Raw genomic sequence first — 22,833 nt, forward strand, 5'->3', positions numbered from 1 at the left:
TTCCATAATTGAATTTAAATTTTTCTATGTCTACACGTTCTTTTGCAAAGTCTATATATGCTGATCTATTATATTTACAGTTGTTAAATTTGAAGTTTAGTCTTAAAATTTGTGAATTTGTGTCTGTTCAAGTATGAATTAATAAAACAAGGCCGAGAATAGGAAGCATGACGGGAGGGAGCACACCCCCAAAAGAAAAGGTCAAATCCGGATAGAAGAAATTATACCAATTAGAAAATAACCAAACCAGAAGTTTAGTTCTGATACAATGCAACTTCTAGGGTCACAATCATCGATGCATCATTGGAGTTAGATGAAGATGTAGCCCCAAGTTGGAGTTAAAGAGAGGAGAAGTACACCTCGGAGGGGAACTCTAACACCCTTTTATATGCTTAGCTCAATTAAATATTTTAGATACTAACTTAGGCACCTCAGTACCACACTCATATAAGTAGTCCCATGCAAATTAACTCTAACAAATACAGAATTTAAAACCTAACAATTTAACCACGATTAAATACTTATTCTTTCCACGTTACTCCAACTTTCTTGCTTCGTTGTCTGTCGATAGCTTGAAACGACCAAACCAAATTTTAAAATCTAAAAATTTAACTTATTATTTTATTATTAAAATTTAACTAGGAATTCAACCATTATACTAAAAAAAATGAAGAATAAATAGACTTAATTTTCAAAAGTAAAAATAAAATAAAATAATGAGTTACATAAAAAAGAATTAAACGAAATAGACATTCTATATACGAAGGTCCTAAATAAAGTGTAAATCACAACTTCAACAGGAATATAAATTTTAGATCTATAACATATCTATTATGATAATATAATATGTTTGGACTCCCATAATTTTGAAATTAAGTCCTAGACTCCTAATAACTCCTAAATATTCTACTATCCAAAGAATTTTGATAAAACTACAATTGGGATTTTTTGTTTCAATATAACTTCTTTGGTGTGAGCTTCATAGTAAGATGATTTCGTCAGGTACACAACGCTTTACCAGAGACAAAAGAGACATTGAAAGAGATACAAAATTATGCTTTACAATCAACGTCCAACACAAACCAAAAATATTGAAACTGAAATTCTTTCTGTACATTAATCTGACAAAGGTCGATCCCCATCCCAATCCTGCCCTCCTTCCAACGGCCGAAATTTTCGGTGTTGTTTGTGAGGAGAAAAGACTGGATTAGGCGAGGTAATTGTATATCTGAGGGTTGTTCTTGTCACGTTCTAGATACTCTCTATCGATAAGACTTTCAATCCGCTTCTTCAAATCAGCTGGCTTTATTGGAAACTTTAACTGTTCAACACAACACAAAAATCCAGTTCAACATCATCTACATATTCAAATATATTACACAACTTGTCACTTTCATGCTTCCTCCATATAAAATTTTACCCAGAATCAGATACAGCCATCTTTACTTTCATTTACAACAAATTTGACTGTGGACTAAAAGAATTGCATTATTGGAAACAAAAGATGAGAATAGTATACTATTGTACCAATTTAACGTAAGAAGAGAATGCATGGGAAACAAAGAAAATTCCTTTGTACCTGTTGGAAGAGCTCAGTTATCAGAAGAGTGTGACTTAGCACTTTTCGGGTTTTCATTATTCGAACAATAGCAGCATCCACCTGCAAGTGCCACGCAAAACAAGTTTAGGGATATCAGTAATCCTTTGTTGATTATGCTGTTTGGTCAGATATAACAAGCGTTTCAAGCCTATTCATTGACATTCCACCTTGAACAATATCTAACTGTTTGATTCTTTTGTTTTTTCTTTTTATTTATAAAAAAAATGGGGCAGAGGATTTGAACCATGGACCTCTTGGCCCTTAAAAAATAAAAATGTCAATTGAGCAAAGATCTTGGCTATCTAACTATTTGATTCTAGTTTTTTTGTTTAGAAAAAAATGGTGGCTAACCTGATATTGACGGTCCTGAAAGACTCTTTCAGTAGTGCTGGTATTCTCTTCTACCGTTTCCTTCATCTGAATGGCATTTACCTGAATCGACCACAACAAAACAATGCAATTTCAGCAACAGTAGGAGGTTGAAGTAACATGATCGTTCCCGATAGGCAAAATGGAAATTGGCATACCTTAAGACGGTAAAGTGGAGCAGTAAATCCATCATTGAACACAAATGAATCATTGTCCTCAACATCTCTGCCCTTTGGTATCTAAATATAAGATGGAGAAGGGAAAGAGAGAAAGGTCAGATTAAAAATTCTTTGAGTATATTGAATTATTTTTATGGTTTCACCAAGAAAAGACATCAAATGAAGATGCCACTCACCTTTTGTAGTACTCTAACTTTTCCACAGGCAAGTGACTGTAAAGTCCTCCTGAGTTCTTTATCCTCAATTCCAGTAGATTCTCTAATATCTTGGAAACTAAGTTTCTCAGCATCGTTGAAAAGCATTAAGACCACGGTCTGGATGACAATGCACAAATTAAATCTCTCCATGCGTTAAAAAATAAAATGATTTCCAACCCCAGTTCATACAAGAGATAGACAAGAGGATAAAAGAGAATGCCCGAAGGTATCCCTTAAAACAAGCATAATTCCCAAAGTATTAACTCACCTGAAATAGGGAAACTGCCAACTCCTTTTTACCTTTTGGGAACTCGGCTTTCAGCACACAGTGGCCTAATGAATTATGCCACATTAAGCGTCTCCCACTGTATTTACTCAAATAGAACTCTTTGAAAATGTCCTGTAGAACAAAGCAAGGGAATCAAAGGACTACTCCAAGTTACACGTACATTAAGATCCATATTATTATCTTCCTCTCAAACCTGGTAGACATTCAACTCATGGGGAAGCCTAACATCCATGGGAGGGTAAGTTGGCCAGTACCTACAGACACCCAATAGATTATTATATTTCTTGTCAAAAGCCGAAGCAATGAGTGAGTTAATCAGAAAAATCACACTAAGTACAACTTACCCAGTAGTCAAGACATGAACACTCATCTCAATCCCCATGGGGAGCTTTGTCCTCGCTTGGGATGATTGCTTGAACGATTCATTTATCTCTTTAGACAATTCAATATCCTAATGCAGTTCACCATAAAATAAACTTCAGAAGATAGTCTGAGAATAATTCAAATACAGCACCAATAACACGACTAAGTTTTTATATTCCACTCGAGACAAAAATAGGAATTTGAAGACAGTGTTAAGGAAAAAGACAGCAAAACCAGAAGCACATATTTGATCTATGTGAGTTTCTACAATGAAACTATGGGGTCCATCTTCAGTCTATACAACTACTAACAGAGCTCTCCTCCCCAAATCAGCGAATTTCTGGTTTAAATCAAACTAGTCACAGTTTTGAAGTAAAGCTAAGGTCATTGGACTAATGTTGACCACCATTGGGTCCTTTCAATCAAAAGAAATTACAACAGAGATTTTGCTGAGGTGGAGGATCTTGAATTTTGAGAAGATATATGACGTTCATAATCTACGCACAGTATAGTTTTTATCCATTTTCTATACAATCCAATTGGTGAGTGTTTAAGATTTGCCCCATTTGCCCCTTTCCCTTTGCAATTTTGCCTTACAACAAAATATTTAGTTTCATTTGTACATCTTGCAAAAATAACAAAAATAAAGCAATCAATAAATTAAAATCCAAATTTAATTTAAAAAAGGAAAAAAAGAGCAAAATGGTAACGAAACTATCCAGTTGACAAACAAGAACGTGTGAAATATTCATCATTGTTTTAATCATGCGGTAACAAGCAAACTGCCAATATGGTACACCTTCGAACTCCAACCAGCACCATACAAAACCAATTTTTATAAGAGAGATTCAATAAGCCCCAGATGCACCCTACAAATAAAAACTAGGAGCAAGGATGCCATTTGATGTCAAATGAAATCAAATCTTCATAACAACTAACCACAATTCACTACTCTTGGAAATTCTTTTTTAATAAATTCCAGAATTACACACCTTAAACATTCCTTCAAGTTTGTTCGTAAACTGACTACCACACTCTGTCTTCAGCTGTAATAAAGCTAACAGAACTAGTTAGTTTCATTAAATCATCTGTGAGTTAAAGAACTGGTTAAGAACTTGTTGGCACGATTAGTGAGCAATGTACAACAATCACTATTGAAAACTAAAATAAGAGAAATTTATCTCTGACTTTGGAAATCATAGACTTTTCTGCATCAATTGAAGCACTCTTTCCTAGAAGTAGCCTCTTTGCAAGATCCTTCTTGTAAAAGGCTTCAAACACATCCTTGCCCTACAACAAACAAAACGAAGCAGGCAATAAGAACTGTTGCTCCATGTCAAACATAAATGAGCTTAAGTTGCGGTGAAATGAAATGAAAATTCAAGAAAAAATCATTCTAGATCAATCAGATCTCCCATGACACATTCCTAACAATGATAACTACCTGAATAAACCTGAACAGAACCAACACTTTGTCTAGTGTACCCTCCAATTCTTCTTCAGAAGTACCCTTATTTCCAGCACGGAGCTTTTCATCCAGAAACTTAGCAATCAATTCAGCAGGACGATTCTACAGAAAGAAAGAAAATTTTATGTGTTAGATCACATAACTGAACACAAGTGAGCAGTAGAATAAAAAAAAATATTAAATGCATGTTAAGACATGAAAAGCATATGAAAGAATAAGACATGAAAAGTTGATGAGGCAACTGAATATGGGCATTAAAAGTAATATAGCTCAGCAGAATTAAATCACATTGATGCATGTGAGGCCCATAGTTTTTACAGTTTTATGAACAAGAAGAAAGCCCAAAATTGACCACATTACATCTGACGAAAAGAAGTTAAACTCCTGCTAATCATGCTTATAACACTAGGCTGACCAAATAGGGTTTCTCCTTCACCTTTCTTCTTCATTCAACAAGCTGAAACGTTAATTCTTAATTTTTTCTCTTAATGAAGGGTGGTCCTGTCTCACTTTCAAAAGTCACCAGTTATACATTTTTAAACACTGGTGATAGAGCACACAAGGTAGAATACTACCAATTACAGGGTTATTATTTCAATTAACCTGCAGTTTAAGAATGCATGTCCACCTCTTATCGTAATTACCTACAACAATTAAATGGGAAAACTCTAAAAAGAAAACAAGAAAACAAACATGAAGAGAGTGGTACCTGACGAAGATTAATAAGATGCTCAAACGCATCCTTTATTGTATTGCAAAAAGCTTCATTCTTGGAAAAGCTTTCTTCCCATATAGTATCCAGAGAAGCCTTGAATTCTAAAAGGGATGAGACCATATCTTTGTCCTTCTCATCATCCATGACTATATTTTGCCCAGTTCTTCGTATATATGAGCTAAGGGCTTGTCTTAATGATTCAAGGGCATTGACTCTTGAAATAAGTGTGTACATTCTCAGAAGATCTCCCATACGGTTTCCATCCATCAGCAATGTAAATCCCTAAAGCCAAAAAGAATCCTAAATAAATATTGGAGTTATACTAGAAAACAATATGGAAGAAGAACAAGAACTTATGATATATTATAAATCTGAGTTATAATGGAACCTTATCAAGGATTGCAGATATATGACGTTCAAGAAGTTGTCTTTCTGTGGTTGCTATCAATGGTTTTCTTGTACTTGAATCAAGATAGTGCAAACATCTATCTTGCTCTGCCTGCAACCTTCCCTGAAATAACAGGTCAAAAACTAGAATTAACATAAATGGATGATTAGTGAACAAAATAAGGAAGATTAACGAACCGTTATTCAATGGACACAGTATGCAATCTCTTTTGTACAAGGAATCTACCAAGCCGTTCACATTAACTAACTATGATATTCAAGGTTTTATTTCGTTAGATTGGAAGTCTTATTTATAGGTGTCTCCCTTTTGTGTGAGCTCTTCATTTTGTACGTCCAAGTGTTCTTTATTTTTTTCTTAATGAGACTTTGGTTTTTCATTAGAAAATAATTTTTTTAAAAATGAACAAAAACAAACAAACAAGAGTCCGCACCTCTGCATGCTTTAAATATTCTGAAACATCTGACTGCTGCATGTGTTTCATGCCTTCAGCAGCATAAAACTCAGAAGTGTATTCAAGGAATGGCTTTTCAAAGCTTTCTGAGTAAATTCCTAGTGCGGTAAACATCTTCAAGAGGTGGTTGAGGAGAGTCCGATTAATTGCTTCACCTAGCCTAAATGGCCAATAAAAGATCCATGTTAATCGAATATTTTACATAATAAATAAATAAGAATCTTTTAATATGAAATAATCTAGCAAATAAAGCAAAACATAAAAATTAAAAAATAAACTTTATATTTTATTTCATAATTTCAGCCATCAGTAAAATTGGCTTGTGTAGTTTTATGAAATTCTATTTTTTCTTTTTAATAAAAGTTGTACGAATTTTTTAGACACGGTGGAAAACAACAATGTACAAAATTCCACCATAAACCAATCTACACATACAAACATGTAATGTCTGGTTTGGAACAGGCCATTAATAATTATAATAATACAATAAACAAGAACCAAACAATTATAATGGCCAAGAAGGAGATTCACTGATATCACGATTATTTGTTTTTGATAGCATCAACAACTTCATTGAGAAAGAATGAAATAATATAAGGGCATGGAAATATATATATACATATACAAGCCCACAAAAGCGATCCTCCTAAAAAGAAGGGTTTCCAAATAAGCAAAATATTACCTAATGAATAGTTACAAAAAGCTTTGAAACCGAAGCCCAAACCGAAACATGAAATCTCACTAAAGACCAAATCTCACCGAGGTCCTCCAAACTTCTAAACACCCTATTGTTTCTCTTCCCCCCAAATGTCCCACAACTCAGCACACACACCAGTAAGCCACAACAAACAACCTCTCTCTTTGAAAAGCAAACAGAGGAAATCCGCCAACAATCTGAATGTCAAACTCCTACATGAAATAAATCCACGCAGACCTCGCATACTGCTGCAAGAAAGAAGGTGATTCAGGTTTTCCTCTGCCTCCCAACACAGAATACAGCATAAAGGACCTATTAACGGACCATCTTCCTAGCAAGCCTATCCAAAGTGTACACACGGCCAAGTAAAATCTCCCAGGTAAAGAACTTGTTTTTCTTTGGTATCTTAATCCTCCAGACCACATCAAAGAACGACTCGCTATTCCTCCAGACCACACCTAAAGAAAGATTTACAAGAAAATCCCCCAATAAGATTCGGTTTCCATACACGAACATCCTTTCTCCCCTTCCTAAAATTGCACCCTTCCAACAAAGAAAGAAGATGGGCAGTCTTCATCTTTCCCTAATGGAGAAATGACGATGGAAACCAAAAGAGAACACAGAACTACCTGACCAAACCAACAAGTCAGAGATCAGATGATTTTTTAAAGGAAAATAAATGATAGAGATGAGGAAATGTAGAGTAAAAGGGTTATCCCCCACCCATTGATTTTCCCAAAAATACGCATCCTTACCATTCCCACAATTTATCTAACCAAAAGGGAGGAGGGAAGCTCAAACGCAATATCTTTCCAAGGATTCCGATGTGTGCCTTTAACCCCCTTTCACCGCCCAATCAAAGGGATGGGTGCTATGCTTACTCACAATGATCCTATGCCACAAAGATTCGAATTCGAGGACAAAACACCAAAGCTCTTAGCCGACAAAGCTTTGTTACTAAGCCTTAAATTTCCAATCACTAACCACCTAAGTTCACCGAGTGCCCAACAACCTCCTAGCTAACCAAATGAGAACCCTTTCCTTCATCCACCCCTTCCAAAAGAAAGTCTCTCATGTACTTCTCAAGGCTTTTGTAGACTAAGCTGGGACCTCTAAACAGTGATAGACTAGAAAATGGAATACCACTCAACATAGTTCTGATCAAGGTAAGTCTACCAGTTTGGAAAAGTAACCTTTCTTCCAAGAGCAAGCCATTTACGGATCTTCTCAAAAATGGAGTCTCCAAAACGACGAGGCCCTTGGGTTACCCTCCAGAGGAAAGCCAAAATAACATGAAGGGAAGGATTTTACCTCATAACCAATCATACTTGTCCACCTTCCAAACTTATCCTGATCACAGTTGATACCCAAGATAGGGCACTTACTCCTATTATTTTAAGCCGAGGCATGGCCTCAAAACAAAACCCCACCATATGGTGAAGGGGCAAGAAGTTCTCATTGTCTAAACAAAACATTGTATCATCAGCAAATTGGAGACTCGTTACAACCAACCCTAAAAGACTCGATGATATTTCCTTCCACCCCACTGAAGATGAGACGACTACAATATCCACAGCAATTAAGAACAAGAAAAGGGATAAATGATCCCTTTATCTTAAGCCTTTTCATAGACAAGTTTGAAAACAACACCCTCCTTCTTATTAGCTCTGTAGTCCTCAATGGCTTCATTGGCTATTAAAGCCCAGTCAAGAATTCACAGTCGGCTAAGAAAGCACCCCGACTCAGCAGTAGTCGAGGAAAGCACTCTCCTAAGACCATTTGCAAGGACCTTAACCAAAATCTTATAGACACTAATGATAAGACTAATGGGTCTGAACTCCTTCACCTTACTAGCATTTTTCTTCTTAGGAATTAGGTACACAAAAGTTCCCTCCAAAGTACGATTCAAGATGCCGCTCTGGAAAAACATCTCTAAAAACACCTTGCAACTCTCCCTTAACCAAATCCAAATTATCTTGGAAAAAAGCCATAAAAAAGTCATTCAGCCCTAAGGATTTGCTTCGATCACAACCAAAGACCTCCCTCCTTAATTTCATCCAAAGTGAAAGGAACCACCAACTCCTCATCCTCCCAAACGAAATGGGACTCCACTCAATACCATCAACAAACTGCTCGGCCCTAACAACCGGGTTAAACAACTCGGAGAAAGTTGATAGAACCTCCTCCTCAACCTCTTTATCATTCCTAGTACTCTCCCCATTTTCCAAGATCAAAGGACCTATACAATTCTTATTTCTTCTTCCACTAACCACTCTATGGAAGAAGGCAGTGTCACAATCTCCTTCCTTAGCCCATTTGATTTTAATCTATTGACCCCAACAGATACTTCCTTTTCTAATCATGTCAAAAAGTTCCACTTCAGGGCTCCCTCTCGTTCCTCAAGGTACCATCCAAGAGCTCTCCACATCTAAAGGATTACTAATAAGTAATTAATAATGCGTTAGAAATATAAAATTTTCAACAATCAAACATATTTTGGAGCATTTCCACCAACGTTTAGCCCCCAAACAACTATCCAAGAGTATATCACATAGATACATTGGAGTGTTTGTGGCAAGGAGTGAGTTATTATAGTCTTAGGTTATTATAGTTTGGTTAGAATAGTTTGTGTTGGAGGTGTAGATTATTTTAGCTTGGGTTATAATAGTATGTGTTTGGTACGTAGACTATTTTAGTTTGACAAGGAAATAGTAAACACTATAGCAAAAAATAAAAAAATTATGAATGTCAAATAGTAAAAACGGTAGCAAATAGTAAATATGGTAGCACAAATAGTGTTTACCGTATCTAATTGAAGACTTTTAAATAGTATTTACTGTAGCAAGAGATGGTTTTTATAGTCCTAGATAATCTTTGCCCCAAGTGGCTTCATTAAATTTCAAACAAAAAGGATCATATACAAAAACTTGGCCTTATCTATAAATATCAACTCCATGACTTCGAAAAAAACTCATCTAATACCATGATAGTTTACAATACAACAAGGCATATCCATTTATTAGAATCTACGGTGCCAAGGACTCATCTTCCATTTACAAAGATTAAATAAGCACATCAAATCTGGTGTCTGATCCATAAATTGAAAATTCATGGAAGGAGAAGGGCCAAAGGTGAATGGCTCAATGAGGAAAAGAACATTTCACAGAGATATTGATCAATAAGGCATTTTCTATATGGTTCTGCTAGCATTCAATATTTGATTCAAAAATACCCACAAATCAAAGGAAGACCAACGTCCAAAATATTGAAGAAGCTTAGAAATACCAAGTCACAAAGCAAAGTATGGAGTAAGTGCCCTTTCATTGCTGTGTTTGCTGAAATGGTGTGATCCAAATATGAGATCATCTACATGTCACTTTCTAACAAGGAAAAAGACTAGAGACATATATAGAGGAACTCAATGGCATGTGAAGAACAAAGGGAACAAGATTGATTCAGAAAAGTATGGCACAAAAGCGAAGATGACAACCTTCTCCGATTATTAGGTGGGCCAATCCTTTTAAGAAACGGATAATTTTGTGGCTGAACACGTTTAAGACCACAGCTGGCCTATGGCTAGAAAGGAACAACCAGATCATTCAAGCCAATGACAGAGGTTAGGAGGTAATCGTTGGCCCAACCATATCGCATGCTTCGATGATAATCCTTCGTGTACCTATCTCTTTTTAACTTGAATTGCTGTGTCCTTTTCCTTTTTAAAATTCTAAACGGCAGGGGATCACTTTGATTCATTTTCACAAAATTAATGAAAGGAGCTTCTTACTCCAAATGTGTATATAAATGGACAAAAATGTCTGTGAAAAGAAACGAGTCCCATAATTGCTTGTCAATCCTCATTAGAAAGCACAGAAGCCTAAACCAGAATTTGTCGCTACCATTTCTGTCAATAGCTTATAGTCTTAAACCATTTAAATAAACCAAAGAATGGTAATAAATTTTTGCAAAAAAGCTTCTTCATCAACAAATACCTTGACTACTAAAATTATTAACTCAAAAAGGGCATGAGAATTCTCTTGCAGCCATCTTTTTATATCATGTTTCTTCTGCTAAACATTCTGGTATTTAATAATGTGGAATTTAGCTGGAAAATTGCTCTACCCAACAATAATGTGGTCTCTTAATAAATAGCATTCTAATTAGACAACCAAAGGAGATTCTTTGGCCCCATTACAGTCAAGCTTTCTTATGGTCTCTTTCGATTGATCGGAATTCACGTATCTTTGTAGACACTGACCAAGATCTTGAATCTTCTATTTCTTTGGTTAGTTTTACAGCTCTTAATGTTGTCAATTGGTTTCACCTTTTTGTAGCTACAGCTTAACTACTCTTATGTCACATTGAAGATGTTTTTTGTAGATATCCAATAGGTTTTCATTAGTACATCTATTTTATCAATTAATGAAATGGTGTTGATTTCTGTCCCAAAACAAATTCATGAGGAATCACAATCCTAAACTAGTTCCAAAAAAATAAATAAATAAAATGCAATGCAATGTGCAAAGGCAATGTGCAAATGCAATATCCATTATACTTAATAAAATTATTGCATCATCAGAATAGAAATTGACCTTTCTTTCTCGATCATTCTTAATAGACCAGTAACAGTTTTGTGCTCAACCTCTGAAGATAAAGATAAATGCTTTCTGAAAAGTTGCAACCCCATGTCCCATAATGAGCACACACTTGGTGTTTGTTTGACATAAGTCCTGTCCAGATACAGGGCAATGCCACGAATCATCAACATCTGATCACAAAAATCTTGCCAGCATTTCTCAACATATGCCAAGAAAACCACCAAATCTGGGCTTTGCCCAACCAAAGACTGCAATGCTGCAGATATGTGTACTTCACACTCCTTTTCGATTCGCCGATAAAGGTTACCACCCATTTTGTGCAAGCAAAGATCGTTAACAGCCTGCATACACCAATTGGTTGAAAGACCTCAGATATGGATAAACAGAAGGAAAAAGAATCAGAAACTCTATCTTCCTTTATCAGTTAAGAGAGAGAAAAAAAAACAAGAATTATAAACTATACCTGATAAAGCTTCTCCAAATCACAAGAATTAGGTTGCTTCAAGAATATGGCACATATGGCTGATTTCAACTTTGCCCATGTATCCTCCTCGAAATTAGCAGGGAGTGTTGGTTTTGCTTCATAAAGAAAACGGGAAAAAAAAAATGAGATATTGTAAACCACTTTCAACATGGGATATCAGTTCAACCGAGGCTACATAATTCACACACATATTCACAACTATTGATATACACCAGAGTATAGATGTGGCCTCACTATAATAGTACCAAGTTGAAAGTACATTTGTTTTAGCACTGTCAATTTTTGGCAGATGACTAAAAATCTTCCATCGTCATTAACTAAATTAAGACTGGTATAAGATTGTACATTCCTGACTATAGATTCTATCCGTAGATGAACAAGTGAACTTTCCCAATTCTATATGCAGAGTACTCCTCTTAATCTTCCATTACAGTAAACGACATTTCCTAATCCGGGCAGAGCTACTGTAATGACAGTCGCATCAGAAACTTGTTAAATCATTAGTCAGGAGTTTTAACCCACATGAAAATAAAAATGCCAGTGTAGAACCGAGCAATCAGCAGAAAACATGTCTAACTAAAGCTCAATCCCAAGTAATCCGGTAAAAGTGGTGCAAAAAACATAAGAAATCGAAATAATCCCGAGTGCCCATGTTCAGTAACAGCTTAATTCAAAACAAGAAGACGAAAACAGCAATCAACACGAAAACCCCCAAATTAAACAAAGCAGTCAGAAAGAACAATAGAATCAATAAAACAAAACCTAACGAGAAAACTAAAAAAATTAAAAACCCTTGAAAAGGAAGGTAGAAGGAGATGGAAAGAAGAAACCTTTGAGAAGCTTGATAACGAGTTTCTTAGCAGGCTGTGGGGGAGTGGCTTTCTTACGGGACAAATTAGTAGCGACGGAGCGGCTAGCGCCAATGAGAGAGGAGTGATGGGGTGGTTTGAGATCTTCATCATCAAGGGGCATGGAAGAAGGGTCGAAATCGGGGTCATCGTGGTGGTGGAGACCGTTTTTGTTGGGGTCAAGTGGTTGGGATTTGGTTTTCTTCATAGGAGGGGAAGAGATAGAGGAAGGGGTGGTGGAAGTGGGTGAAGAAGAAGGAGAAGAGAGAAGGGAGCTGGCGGCGGTGTTGGTGTTGGCGTTGGCGGTGGCGGTGGCAGAGCGTTTGGTGGGGAGAGACATGAAAGTGATCAAGAGAAGGAGGGCATTGTCCAGTGAAAGAACAAATTTTGAGCACAAAATTGATGAAGATTGATTGATTTCGCCCACACCCACACCCGACCCTTCTGCCCCAAACCCACACACACACACACAACGATAACACAATTTTCTTAAGTCCCCTTCTAATGCCTCTTCCAATATTTTTTTCTTTTTTCTTTTTCTTTTCCATTACTTTTTATTTTAGAAAATTATTATAAAGTACCAAAATAGCTATAAATATTTACAAAATATAGCAAAAATTTCAAATTTTATTGATGATAGATTTTTATTAATGTTTTAGATATAAATAGAATCTGTAATTTTGTTGGTAAATATTTGGTTCATTATATTATATTTAAATTTTTCTTTTTTTTAGTTTTTCTTAGAAAATATATGTGTAGAACGTCGATGCACATATTTAATCAAAATAATATATATATCTATATGTAAATTTGTACGTAAAAAGGTAATAATTATTATTATGCATCTAAGCTTTGACATTTGTTATATCTCATGCGATAGAGGTTCAAAATATTGATTTAGACAAAACTATCGATTTCTTAATTTTATGGTAATATCGACAAAATGATGGTTTCAATAAATAAATTTATTTTTTGAATCTTTTGTTTTAGTATTACCGATAAAATGTCGATTTTGATGCACATTCCTACAAAGAAAAATATTTTATTATTTCTAAATAAGTTAACATGTCTATTATTTATATTAAGTTTTTTTTTTTTTTTTGTTTCATAACTTTTTCTACTATGCAATGCAAATATCAATTAATCCATCCCTCATATTGATATTGGACACTTAGAAACATGAAAATATTGATAGAAATATCGACGTATCGATGAAAATTTAATATTATGTATGAGACTTGACAACACATCCTTATTTGCTCAAGCATTTTTCTACATCGTTTTTATTCACACTCAGATGCTATAGGTCATTCAATCGAGTTTGAAGTTTTTGTAGATCATAAGTCACTCAAAAGCAATGTTCATTTTGTTGGGACAAGAAGTAGCTATCAATTTTTTAAAGTTTTTCTTAATCAATGATGATCTATCTCATTTGAACATGATATAAGTTCATTCATGTACTTCCTTCTACCTAAAGCGATTTCAAGATTTTTCTTCTTTGGTCTTTTTTTAATCTCTCAACATTTTTAAATATGATCGAACCTGAACTTGAAGTTGGTTTTAATTATACTCTTAAGTTTGAAACATTTCATTTTAATCTTTGAAGTTCAAAGTTTGTTTCAAAACAACTCTTCTAGACTTTTGTCGTTAATTCATAAAAAAAAAAAAATTGCATCTATTTATGCAACAACAAATCTAACCACGTATATTATAGAAACATAAAAAGACAAAGACTCATATATCAACCATACCTATTGCTGGTTTTCTCTACATACATTATTTAATTTTAAGTATATACATATATGTATATATATCTCAAACTACAAGGTTAAAAATAAATTATAATTAACCTCATAATTTAATAGTATTATTTATAATTTAACCTTTTGGGTATAGAACTTCATGACCTAATGAATATCCATTCACGAACTTTATATATATATATATATATATATATATATATATATATATATATATATATAAAGTACAATAAATAAATAAATAGATAAATATATAACTTTTAATTTTAAAGTTTAATTTTAAAATCTATTATTTTGGTTCATATTTGTAGGTCTGACTTTAATAAAATCGGGCATGTAAAGAGAGGCACATGTGTTAGATAAATGAATGTGTTGGGTGGGCGGATACACTATGATGACTATGATGGCAAGATGATAGACAATAACCAAAAATAACCTCCAATTAGTTGTTTTAGTAATTAATTAAAGATCAATGTAAATAGTAAAGAGTTTGAAAGAAATGAGGTTCTAAGTTATGACAAACAGATACCTAATTTTTAGTATCTCAACAGTGTTTTTTACAAACTCAAAATGAGTAATTGTATATGAAATTAATTTACGTGTACTATTTGAAATATTCAAATAATAGTTAAAATGCTAATAATAATTAAAATGTTTTATCTTTGAATTCCAGGCTTAAATTTGTTAATAAAGATTATAATAAATATTTTAAAATTATATTAACTAAATATTTGTTAATAATCTTTTCATTTTAGGTAAGCTTCAAAAATAGAAAAATAGGTTATTTTCTCAGAAGAAAAAGAAAAATAGGTATTGAATGGCTAAAAGCTCATGCTACATAAAACAAATACTTTAGAACAATGTAAATCCACTTTAGAATTTTCTTTCTAAAAAAAAGTCTAGAAATATATTATTTTCATGTTAGATTTTCCTTGTTTTCAAATGTAGATTATAATATAGAAAGTCAATGATAAATGAACACTAAATTCATGTAGTATTTAACTTGAAAATTTGTTTTAAGATAATTATATAAAATTTATGTATCGTTTAAAAGAAAATTAGAGATTGTGTTTTGTTTACTTGAGATAATTTGATAAAAATATATTGAAAAATAATTGTAAACAAGGGTGGTTTAATTGGGCAAAGTAAGGCATTATTGAGGCAGATTGTTGGCCCAAAGGCTTCGACAGTTTAACACAAATTGGGTTGGGCTCTTTTATTTGGTTAAGAAAAAGGGGAATCAAATGAAACGAGATACGTATAGCAAAATAGAAGGTTTACTCAGTATAAATGATAAATTTTTATTTAAATTGATAAAATAGCAAAATTAGAATAATGTCTTAAATGTCCTACCTAACTGAAAAAATTGAATCCCAAATACACTTGTTCAAAAAACTACAAATATCCTATAATTAAAATCAAACTCCCAACACATGGTTAACACATCAAAATCAAACTTCTATCAGTTGCAAAAACTATTGAAGTTCCGGCCTGTCTCTTTCAAACATTTCAAAGTCTTCATATTTGGATTTTCTTCTTGCTGGTTTCTATGACCGGAGACTTAGGGATTTTCGTCTTGCTTGCGGCTAAACCCGTGAAAGTCGACTAAACCCGACTCTAATAGACGTCGAAACGTTAGAATCGGCCGCAAATCCACAACCAACGTCGGATGCTATCAAGTTAAAAAAGCCTGTTGTTGTTGCTGTCGGAACTCCAACATCTTCCTTTGATGGCTAAACCAACCTCTGACGGCTCTAAAACCATGGTTAAACCAGCTGTTAACACACATTGTGAAGCTGTTGAAACGAACGTCGGAGCTACCGTAAACAGTGCAGAACAGTCATCTTCGGTCCGCCTCGAAACCCATGACTAAACCTTTAACGTCTTCCTCTCATTGACCAACGTCTCTTTTCCTGTTGGAACACCGAAAACCGTCGCACCACACTTTCTCTATCAATCTTTTTTGTTTGAAAAAACTGTTTTTTCAACTTGCGGCTACCCCTCTTCCTGTTTTTCATTTTTCATTTCTTTTCTCTAATTTAATTTAAAAGACACAAGGAAGAAGATTTAATTAATTGCAAAAACGCCATTGAGGCATATTTAAAGTCATTTAAGAAATTGTAATAGTTACCGATATTATTAATAAATTGTTTAAAATATAACAAACCCCAAAATCTTGTAGATATATTTGTATCATTTTAGGGATAATATATAAAATTTGAATTCAAAATAACAATTGCATTTTATTTATGAAATTATTGTTAAATCAACAAAATTTGAAAATGAAAATGCTCTAAATGAAGTTTGTTAAAAATTAGATTTAAAAATAAGGTTAAAAATTGAGATTAAAACTAATTATTTTAGGGGGAGATATATATTTCTAAACTCAAAAGATTAAGAAATATCAAATATGTATCATGTATTATTTATGTTTGTGTTTTATATAAATGGTTTGAAGAATAAAAAATACGAAATAGTTGAATTTATCCTTGTGTTATTTTAGAGTTACGAGTTAAAATTTGAATTCAAATTGACAATTTTAGAGAATGATATAAATTGTAGATTCAAATTGTTATTAAAATTTTGTAATATGTATTATTTAATAAATTTTTGATAAATATTATGAAATATAAATTTTTTTGAATTAATTGATTTAAATCCTAATAATTGGGGAATGTAAGTCATATCTTCGAGGGATGTTAGTGAAATCTTCTGCAGCAAAAGAATATTTTTTGATTTAGTTAAGATTTACCAAAAGTGAATGTGTTTACAAATATTTGTGATATTTTGTTTGATTTTTTGACCCTGTATGCGATGAACCTTTGTATAGGGTATACTCAGGCAAAAAAAAATTGAAAAAAAAAAAATACAAAGGCAGTTTTGCTATAAATCAAAATATATTTTGGATTTGCTATTTTTCTATTTGCAATCCAATATTTTGCTATTTTGATGCTTTATTTTGACTGAAATAGCAAATTGAAACTAATGACATATCTTGAGGGATTGTTGGAACAATATAATATTTTTTAATTTAGTTAAGGATTATCATAAGTGAGTGTGTTTACAAATACACTGTATTTGTATATGGACAATTTTCATTCGTAGAGGGGTAAATTTGAGTAAAAAAAATGAAAAAATTGTTTTGGCAGTTAGTTTTGCCATAAATCAAAATAATTTAACAGTTTGCTATTTTTTTTTTCTATCCATAAATTTGCTATTTCCATAGTTTTCCCATGATAAAAGGTATGGGGAGCCTTGTTGGAATTATAATAGAAAAACGGAGTTAATAAGTTTTATAGCAAATTTTCTTACGTGCCCTTTTTTATTCTCAATTTTCTCTTCATTTTGATTTTAAGGTATGTTATGGTTTTCATGTGAATTGTATTTTAAACGTATGAGACATTTGGAAGGACATCAAATTTTAGAAACAGTGTATTTTTTCAAACTCGAATTTTGTGCTAGATCTAACCGAATTTGAGATTTATTTGTAATAGAATATTTAACCAAATCTTTTCTATATGAATCTCTCCCCATGATATTCCAATTAGTTATATCCTATGTGAACCTTTACATCTAATAAATGTTTATATATTTATTTAATAACATTATATCCTAATGGAATCTTTATCTTTAATAAATGTTTATATATTTGTTTTCTAAAATTTCTAAAATATATATTTAACTAATCCAATCCACTTTTCTAAGATTTTGAGAAAATATATGTTTAATAAAGTTTTTGAAATGTCTCATTCCTTTTTATTATTTTAATCTTGTATTAAACTGATTACGTTCATCTTTAATAAATTTTTGTTTAATTTTTTAAAAAAATATTAAAATATTTCATTGATAAACTTTATAAAACAGGAATTATTTGGTTGTTATATTGAATTCAGTTTTATTTTATTTAAAATATGAAAAGAATTTTTTTAATCAATCTAAATGATTTTACTAATACGGAAATCCTCTCATTTCTTAAATAAAATTTAAAATTTTTATTTTTTCCGTTTTTATAATTAAAGATGGCAGATAAAAGAGAATAGAAAGCAACCAAAAAAAAACAATTTTATGACTGTATTTTATAATGTATATTACTATTTTCACAAAAATTATATTTTAGAATGTACCATTTGTATTAGAGTAGGAACGTTTAAGTCCTATTGATAAATAATTTATTATTCTAATTTTTCGTTTGTATCGTTTTTATAATTAAAATAAAATTTTACTATTTTTACACAGGGAACTTTTTTTCTTTTTTCCTATTTATCTAGTTGCCTCAAAAAATTAAGAATAACAATACACATGGCCTTAATAGACCCTATGTTACATTTATATTCAAAATTTCTATTTATTTACAACAATATCTAATCTAAGTTTACTTCTTAATTACACAAATATTATTATAGGTGAATTACCTTTTTATCCCCAACCTATAATGATCAACACCACATTTTAAGGAAGGAATCTCAAAGGTTTCCTTTAATTTAAGTGCCATTTTTGTTTTACCTAACATTAAATTTCAAAACCCCCATTTATTCACCCAAAAATACCAATCCTTAATTTTTCATCCCATGTACACTCCTTTCTCTCTAGCCCTCTTCTTTCCACCTATATATATATATATTCTATTAGTAGGTACCAAGATGTTATATGCAAAAAATAAACTAGTAAATATAACAAAAATTCAGATCTAAGTCTCACTACATCATTATGTCTTTATTCTATCAACGATAAAGTCTAAATTTAATAGATATAAATTATGTATTCCATTTATTTTTTCCTTTTCAAATATATATATATATTTATTTCCAGTTTAGAAGTTTCTTCAACAACTTATATATGCATGCATTGAGTTTCTATGAACTCCTATTGCAACACTTTTGGTTGATTGCATTCAGAAGAATGATAATTTGGAAGAATGTGATGTTTTAGGAAATCACATGGTCACTCTCTTGTACAAGAGTGAGTATGATGATAAGTCCAACATAATTAGGATAGGTGAAGATAAAGATCCAGTGGTGTAGATAAAGACCTAGTGGTGTTTATCTATTATCTTGTGTGATATATGTTTGATAAGGATGGTGGTATTGTTGATCATTTTGTCCATTTAGAGCGTACATTCTTTTTTAAATTTATTTTGATTTCACTCAAATGTCTTCGTATTCCTAAGATAAACTCATTATGACAGTTCACTCCAACCCAAATTAAGAGGAGAGAAAAAAAATATATCATAAAATGTCAAAATTCGCATTTTTGGCAGAAAAACGTTGTTTTTGGATTATATTATTATGTGACAATTATTTATCATCATAAAAGGTAAAAAAATATTAAATAATTTTATTTTAATAAAATTTATTTTTTTCCAAATTATTAAACATTAATCTTCATGTAATGCCCCAAAGATTAAGATAATTTTGGAGTTAATTATCTTAATTTTATTTAATTAGATTTAATTTATTGAACGTTATTTTGAATTTATTTAATGATAATTATTTGATTTTGGTGGAAATTGAAATTAATTAAATATTTGTTGGATGAATATTTAATTAATTAAAGGTTTTGGCATGTGGTGTTTGTTGAGATTTTGATTAAATGGTAAGTTAAGAGGATTAAGTAAAGTTGTTGATTTTTTTCAGTGTTGTTGAAGTTGAATTAAATTAAATAATTATGGATGTTATTTAATTAAATTATGGGATGGAAAGTTTGTTGGAGATTTAATAATTATACGTACATGTGTAAATATATATAAAATTATTATGTGAAAAGAAAAGATAATTATATTTGTTGAAATATAATTATTTAAAGAAAAGATAATTATTTTGGAGAAAGATAAATAATAATTAATTATTGTGGAAGATAATTAATTATTTTAAAGAAAGATAAATAATAATTAGTTATTGTGGAAGATAATTAATTATTTTGGAGAAAGATAAATAATAATTAATTATTGTAAAAAATAAGTAATTATTTTGGAGAAAGATAAATAATAATTAATTATTGTGAAAGATAATTAATTATTTTAGATAAAGATAAATAATAATTAATTATTACAATAATTAATTATTCTATAGAAAGATAAATATTGATTCGGAGAGAAGTTGTTAGGATTGGATAAATAAGGAAAGAGAAGAAATTGGATTTATTTAAAAGAAAATCAATAATTATATATATGTAACCTCCCAAATTTTTATGGAGTTTAAATTATTTGGGTGTTATATTAAAGATTGGAACAAGATTTAATAATTGGGTTAAGATAATTCAGTTTGGAAGTAGTGATTTATTGGAAAAGATTTGATTGATTAAATTTAATTGAGGATTTAAGTTAATTTGAGATTTTGGAGGGAAAAGTTGGTTTGGGTGAAATTAGATTTAATTGAATATATATATATATATATATATATATATATATATATATATATATATATATATATATATATATATATATATAATATAATATAATATAATATAATATAATATAATATAATATTTAATTAATAATTTGGAAAAGTGAAGTTAATTATATGATGAAATATAATTATATTTGTTTGGAAAATAAGATAATCCATGATGAGAGAGATTGTTGAATTGATTGGACGAAAAAGATATATATTTATTTAGAAGAGAGAATAATGGTTTAAATAAATATATATGTTTATTATAGATTTTGGTAAGAGAAAAATAATAATAATAAAGAAGTATTATTATTATTATTATTATTATTAATGGTTATAAATGCCTAAGATTTTGTGCATTTAAGGTATTTATTGAGGAAAGATAATGTGAATAAAGAATATGTATATTTTTGGTATTATATATATATCCTAAAAGGAAAAAGAAATAATAATAATAAATATTATTGTTATTATTTGGTATATAAATAGCATTGCAATGCTTAAGTTAGAAAGAAAAAGGAAAAGAAAAAGGTTGTTGTCGCCTCACTAGTTTTAGTTGTAATTGGTATTCTTAGGAAAGCTTGAAGATTTAAAGTGATGAATTTTTCCATCAAGGACAAGAGAATTTGATCTATTTGAGTAACCTTCGTAAGCTAATGAAATTAAATTAATATTTTGTTAATTTAATTTTGGATCTATCTAGGGTTTTTTTTTAAGGTTGGCTAATTCTTGAAGATTTAAATCTTGAATTTTTTCCCAATCAAGGTTGAATTGGTTTCAATCCCAATTTTTAGAAAGTTAATTAATTTGGAAGAATTTTTGGACGTTAGCCAATTGCTAATTTTATTAATTAAGATACTGATTTTTTTCTTTTATGATTAGGATTAAATTAATTGGAAATTTTTTACTGTCAGCTAGATAATACTTTGTTTGGCTAAAATCTCCAGGTAAGAGATTCTTCTACTAGACTTTCGACTGAAATTAAGAGATCGCATGTGTGTATGGTTATGCATGGATGATAGCTAAAATGCATAACTTGATGCTATTTGATAATGACTGCCATTATATTGATTGATGATGATGACTGGTAGTATGATTGATGATGATGACCGTTGATGTTGATGTTGATGTTAATGCATGATATATTAATCACATGATTAAGGACGTTAAGATTAATATTCATGTCTTGTTTATGATGTTTACGATATGCTACATGTTATGGTTGGGCGTTCTGTTAACTTTGTCTATTAGAGCCGTACCACATGGGTGTCCCTTGGGATCACCACATTTTTTTATGACTGTGTAGTCCGACGAGATTACCAGTCCATTATGACATTGACATGATTACGAGTGATTCGACGGGGTCACTCACAGCTCGATTGTCTTAGTGTTTCCTTCGGGTACACTAAAGACCAGTTTGTCCTAAGTGTTCCTTTGGGTTCACCGAAGACTAGATATGTTCCTATGAGATCACAGATTGCACGTATGTTAGGGAACATGTTAGTTTAAAGGTACTTCTTTACAAGACTCTAATGAAAAGTTAACAGACACCTAATGGGACTAGTAGTAGGTCCCTTACTGAGTATATGTTTATACTCACTCTTTCTATATTTAATATTTCAGACAAAGGTAAAGATAGAGGAGAGCTGGCGACCGACAGAGAAGGATTCGTGACAAGCCATATGGGGACTCAGTTTTGCTTCCGTGTCTATGTATTAGTGTTTTAGTATTCTGTTTTTAATGAAAATTTAGTTTCCCTCTTTTCAAGAAAGTGTCTATTGTTATTGTTTCTTTTTAGTAATGACCTCAGCTTAGTATAAAGAGTTGAGTCGTTACACTTCATCTCTCTCCTCGTTACTTTTCGTTCTCCAAATCTAAAGCCCTAGGAACATCTCTTCGAGCTTCTTCTATCGCTTCTCTTGCAATCTCTACACTTTCATCTCCTTCTTCAATTCCTGTTAGTATGTGTTTCTTAGCTTCAATTGAAGTATTTACATCGCTTATGTTCATTTTTCATTGC

General features: G+C 31.6%; 1 protein-coding gene across 1 annotated transcript; it reads right to left on the minus strand.

The window, feature by feature from the left end:
- Positions 1 to 1,013: 1,013 nt before the first annotated feature.
- Positions 1,014 to 13,146, minus strand: LOC103487708 (cullin-4). The gene is made up of 17 exons (XM_008446137.3): positions 12,647 to 13,146; positions 11,796 to 11,911; positions 11,327 to 11,673; positions 6,020 to 6,200; positions 5,569 to 5,691; positions 5,175 to 5,462; positions 4,442 to 4,567; positions 4,186 to 4,287; positions 3,990 to 4,043; positions 2,979 to 3,085; positions 2,828 to 2,888; positions 2,614 to 2,745; positions 2,325 to 2,462; positions 2,128 to 2,208; positions 1,952 to 2,032; positions 1,580 to 1,660; positions 1,014 to 1,321 (listed from the first exon to the last, which is right to left on the minus strand). The coding sequence occupies exons 1-17, from the start codon at positions 13,002 to 13,004 to the stop codon at positions 1,208 to 1,210; spliced, it is 2,490 nt and encodes an 829-aa protein (XP_008444359.1). The 5' UTR covers positions 13,005 to 13,146; the 3' UTR covers positions 1,014 to 1,207.
- Positions 13,147 to 22,833: the final 9,687 nt, after the last annotated feature.

This window comes from Cucumis melo, chromosome 12, assembly GCF_025177605.1.
Source record: "Cucumis melo cultivar AY chromosome 12, USDA_Cmelo_AY_1.0, whole genome shotgun sequence".
Taxonomy (NCBI): Eukaryota; Viridiplantae; Streptophyta; class Magnoliopsida; order Cucurbitales; family Cucurbitaceae; genus Cucumis; species Cucumis melo.